The sequence below is a fragment of the Humulus lupulus genome, chromosome 3 (assembly GCF_963169125.1).
Source record: "Humulus lupulus chromosome 3, drHumLupu1.1, whole genome shotgun sequence".
Taxonomy (NCBI): domain Eukaryota; kingdom Viridiplantae; phylum Streptophyta; class Magnoliopsida; order Rosales; family Cannabaceae; genus Humulus; species Humulus lupulus.
Window position 1 is genome coordinate 78,650,884 of NC_084795.1, and position 4,695 is coordinate 78,655,578.

A 4,695-nucleotide genomic window follows, 5' to 3' on the forward strand; every position below is an offset into this window, starting at 1 on the left:
AGAATTTTTTGAAAAAATACTTTAAATAACTACAATTATAAAAAGAAATTCGTCAAAAATACTTCTCAAGTCATACTAAGAAGTGCACCGATGTGCCCCTTCTAGGGGCGCACCCCAGAATTTACAAATAATTTAGTTATGTATATATAGAACATAAATAGCCACACGTTTCGGAATATTATGATTTAGAACAATATTTGTAATCATTAATAGATGATTTGACCTTAGGACTTCAATAGGAAGATGAGTAAAATTAAGGATAAGAAATTTTTTGTTATAATCTGATTAGTGTCCTTATGGAATTTCAAAAGATATGGCTGTTAGTTTGAATGGAAAGCCACCCTAATACCACCATGTTGGGGGTGTAATAACACTCTTTCTCAGTCTATAGTTATGCTTTGATCAAGTTTAAGACTTTTTCGTGGGGAGCAAACAGCCCAAGTGGTACTGCTCCTAATTCATTTCCCTATTTCTTCGAAATTTCCTTCACTCAACTCTCAGGGTCAAGGCCTGCCTGCTTCAATCAGCGAATGTTTTATTATTCGTAGTTTAAAAATTCATTGTTATTTTTTCTATATCCCAAGTGGAAATTTTGACATTTTCCAAAAAAAGATAAAGAAAAAAAAAAGTTTTATATTGGTTTTCGAAATATCAAAAGAATAAGATAAGAGAAAGGGCAAGCCAACAAATTGAATTCCATGTAAGTTTGCGGATTAGTTAGGTGTGTCACGGATTTAACGTCATCTGAAATAGAATATGACAGCTTTTTCATACCACAACCAACTTTTCTTTTTTAAAGTAAATGTTATCATATGTAAATAAGTAAATATATATTTAAAACAACCTGAGTATACATTTCCATCATAAAATTTATAATTGTTATCAGGACATGAACCTGGGACACCCATATTAAAACCAAATAAAAAGCAGGTTACATGTATTTATGACAATCAATATATGACAAAATCAGACTACCCAGCATTCTTAGTGAACTTTTAATCTTCATGAACTTCTTCTATAGTAGATGGCCTTGCTGAGAAATCATCAAAATCTGCGTCACTGTAGCAGGTTCATTCTGTTGACCGCCATCAGTTGTTTACTAATGCCTATTACTTTTTATGGGAAAAAAATCTAGCTCAGAATAATGTCAAATTTAGTAGAAATCATTCGGTTTGCCGATCTTAATGTTCTGCTCGCCCAAGAAACCTGTTAAGGCATTCTTCTGCCAGCCCTTAAAACTCCTGCAACCAAAAAAGTCAAGGATAGCTTCAGTGGTGTGCAAAAAGTTTGTGAATAGAACTCTAGCAACCTACAATAGAGAGTAGAATAGAACTCTAGCAACCTACACAATGCCAAAAGAAAACATGAACTACTTGCAATATTTAAGATCTCTTATCGATTATAATCTCTTCCTTTGCTTGTTTACAGTGCTATGTATGTAATAATGCATGTCGTGTTTCAGTTTGAAGTGACAACCAACTGTGATCTTTTTTTTCCATCAAGAACCAGATATAGATAATAGAATTAAGATGATCTACGTTACTGAAAAAAAAAAAAGAAAGAAGAGTGAAGCAAAAGCAACTATCTTTGTTTCGTAATAATCTGGTAATTGTGTAGCCAAATCAGCATTAAATGTATGCGTTCAAATAACTTATTAGACCACATCCATTCCTCTGGTAAACTTACTTGTGATCAAGGTGTGCAAGAATTTCCCCGCCAGGAAATGCCAATTTTGTTGCCTCAAAGGCTGCTTTTATTGCCTCTCTCCAAGTCCCACCAATTTCAGCACTTTTATCCACTTTTGATTGATTAGGATCTTCCATTGGCAGAGAGTATCCTGAAAGTAGATGACCAACCCAAACACCATCTTTCCTATGATTGGGAAAAAAATACAAGAATTTATTCAAAAATTAAGCTATTTACTCCTACTATGTCAAGCCATGAATAGAGATAAGTTTTGGTCCCTCTTAAAGAACAAAAACTTGTAAGTTAGATTCTGAGGACATAACTTTCTCTGAATAATAAGTTTTATGTCAGTATAATAGGCAAATCAATTTGAAAAATGATCACATTTCAAGAAGTTGAGAAAATATATATAGATGTATTACACAAACACATGTAATGATATTAGAAAAGCTTTGAAGATTATTGAAAATTACAGCACTATATCCATGTGCCGAGGTGCATAATGTCCACCACCAATCCCAATGAGAACTTTCTTCTTATCATTCTCCCTTGAACATCAAGAATTTTAAAAGATAGGTTAGAATATAATCACAGTTAGGTAGATAATAATGCATTATTCAAAACAACACATGAACTGTAAATAAACATTTCTTCCCACAGTAAATGAGCTGTAAGCATACAGTCCACAGGAAATAGAAGGAAATAGACAAATTATATTTTAATTGAAACATGGAAAATTTAATAATTAAAAAGAAAATCTTTGGACAAAAATTTCAGAGATGTGCCTAAAAGAACAAATTCTGCTTATTTCACCATTACCTGCTCCAGTTTCCCACATCAGCTTCCCCTCCAAGTCCAAGTCCTTCCCAAACTAGCTGCAAACGCCAATAGTACCAACTAGTGAGAAAACGTCATAAGAAAACACTTTTAAAAGGTAATTTTATGAAAAATTGATATCTGCACAAGAAGGCAAAAATAATTCATACTACATTCTTTCAAGAAAACAGAAATAAAAATAATCTACCAGTTATGTAGGCCCACAGATGATTAAATAAGGCCAAAACAAAAAGATTGAACCTTACTCGTTGAAGAATTAAAATGAGGGAATGTCAAGACTAAAAATAACTAAAAGTAGAGGATCTACTAAACCTGAGCCATAACTTGAGCTGCATCCTGCCTCTTCCAGTACTCCTCTGTGCTACCTACAACAATAACAAGAAACCAATCATATAAAAATGTTAAAAACAAACCATCAATAACAAACTATTAAAACGTACACCATGACAGATACAAAACCAATCATAAGAGATCAGTAGTTATGGGAATCCATGCATGACTATGCAATGCTTAATCAATACCATCAGCAGTATTTGAAAATCTTTAATTCCTTTAAAAATAGCAGAAAAAATTAATCAGAACAGACTGAAAGAATCTTACCAATTTCCAAAAACATAGTGGGCTTATTTGTCTCTGGTCCATGATGAGTGCCTTCTAAAGTAATCTACATTGAGTAAAAACAAATTAAATAAACAATGCCACCATCAATAGAACCCAATGAAAAAAAAATCAAAGTAAAACTAAAACAAAAGTACCTCAAACTCAGGAACTAAGTTATGAGACTCTGCAATCTTTTTCATGAGTCTAAGCCATGGTCCAATTCGAGGATTGGGTGGCGCAGCCCATCCAGGCTTGCCACCTTGAGGAGCAACGTCCCCTTCACGCAAATGAGGGACCCCTGTACCAAATCATCATATCCCATTACTCCCAACCCAGAACTTTAATACTCCGTGTAATCACCAGAGAGTGTTTTTTAAAACATTAGAACTTAATTTATTCACCATATCGTACTAACCCCAACACAGAACTTAATTCATTCATTCATTTGGGTCTAATAAATTATATGAGAGGAGTTAAAGTTGAAAATACCAATGGGGTGGACAGTGAGGGCAGGTCTATTAGAGACAGCAGTGTGTTTGCTAAAGAAGATAACTTCATCGACAACTTCGCCTGTGGCATCCTCCCACCGTTTCTCCAAGTGATCCTCACGGATTATACTGTTCCCATGTAGAAGCATTCTCACTCCTTGATTCGCAAAGCTCTTCATATCCTTTGGCTTCAAAGTTTCAAATAATTATGGCAAAACGTGAAAACCCAGATATGAAATCGATACATAAGTTGGGAAAAAGGAGTATTTGGGTATGGAATTGAACAAAGAGTACCTGTAAAGAAGGAACAGGTTGCCATCCCGGCATGGCGAGAAGCGCATTCGCCGGGTTGATTGAGGCCGGGTCAATACTCGTCGCCACCAGCAGCGTCACCATCTTTCTCTCTCGCTCGCTCTCTAGTTCACTGTTGAGTGGAATTTAGAAGAAGAAAAATAAGTTGGCCAGCGTACAAGAGAAGAAAGAAGACACCAGACCCTTCTTTCATTTCGGCTTACCGGGTGCGCCCGCCCGACGGCTGCAGTTTACTGGGTGCGGGTGCGCCCGCCAACTGCAGTTCTGAGCTGCCAAGATGGACTCCGCCGAAATGCATACGACACGTCGTTTTTCTAAATTACAAGTACACCCCTGTACCAAAAATATTTATACAACACCCCTAGAATAATCAAAATAATTGTTCACACAACATTTAAATTTTACTTCTTCAGTAAAAGCTCAAGTTTCATTCAACAATAAGGCAGACTAACGCTCTCTAATAAGCCATAAATGTCAATTCACTAACGGAAAGAGCGAGCAAAAAGCAACAAAGGCTATCGGCCTCATACAAGCCAAAACTATGTTTATTAGAAAAAACCAAATGATAGTTGGTATTGAAAATTATTTATCGTGTATAATTAGATTTGGGTGTAATTCAAAATAATTATTTAATTTGGGGTGTTAGTCTAATTATGTAATTATATAGTAATAATATAATTAGAAATAATTGAAGTACTCCAATACACTCTAATTCTTGTAGTCCCATGAGAATTTGGTATAATTACTAAATATTATAAGTTTTAAGGCGTGT

At 35.0% G+C, this 4,695-nt stretch overlaps 1 protein-coding gene across 3 annotated transcripts; it reads right to left on the bottom strand.

Annotated features, from left to right (window-relative positions):
* Window positions 1-831: 831 nt before the first annotated feature.
* LOC133822868 (D-aminoacyl-tRNA deacylase) lies at window positions 832-4,318 on the bottom strand. Of its 3 annotated transcripts, none has more exons than XM_062255328.1 (10): window positions 4,127-4,318; window positions 3,906-4,035; window positions 3,613-3,793; window positions 3,279-3,421; window positions 3,124-3,187; window positions 2,836-2,888; window positions 2,506-2,561; window positions 2,160-2,234; window positions 1,687-1,872; window positions 832-1,241 (listed from the first exon to the last, which is right to left on the bottom strand). In XM_062255328.1, exons 1-10 carry the CDS (start codon window positions 4,219-4,221, stop codon window positions 1,154-1,156), a joined length of 1,071 nt encoding a protein of 356 aa, XP_062111312.1. In that variant the 5' UTR covers window positions 4,222-4,318; the 3' UTR covers window positions 832-1,153. The 3 variants fall into 3 exon arrangements, with proteins under 3 accessions (XP_062111312.1, XP_062111311.1, XP_062111313.1); XM_062255327.1 differs by having other exon boundaries at window positions 3,613-3,799; window positions 4,127-4,314; XM_062255329.1 differs by lacking the exon at window positions 4,127-4,318 and having other exon boundaries at window positions 3,906-4,105.
* Between the last annotated feature and the right edge of the window lie 377 nt (window positions 4,319-4,695).

What these genes read in the sequence shown, in the direction of transcription:
- LOC133822868 (XM_062255327.1), bottom strand. Translation starts at nt 4,221, where the DNA reads ATGCATTTCGGCGGAGTCCATCTTGGCAGCTCAGAACTGCAGTTGGCG. An exon ending in AACCTGTTCCTTCTTTACAG is followed by an intron (nt 3,800 to 3,905) that starts GTACTCTTTGTT and finishes GAAACTTTGAAG; the next exon opens with CCAAAGGATATGAAGAGCTT. An exon ending in CGGCACATGGATATAGTGCT is followed by an intron (nt 1,873 to 2,159) that starts GTAATTTTCAAT and finishes TCCCAATCATAG; the next exon opens with GAAAGATGGTGTTTGGGTTG.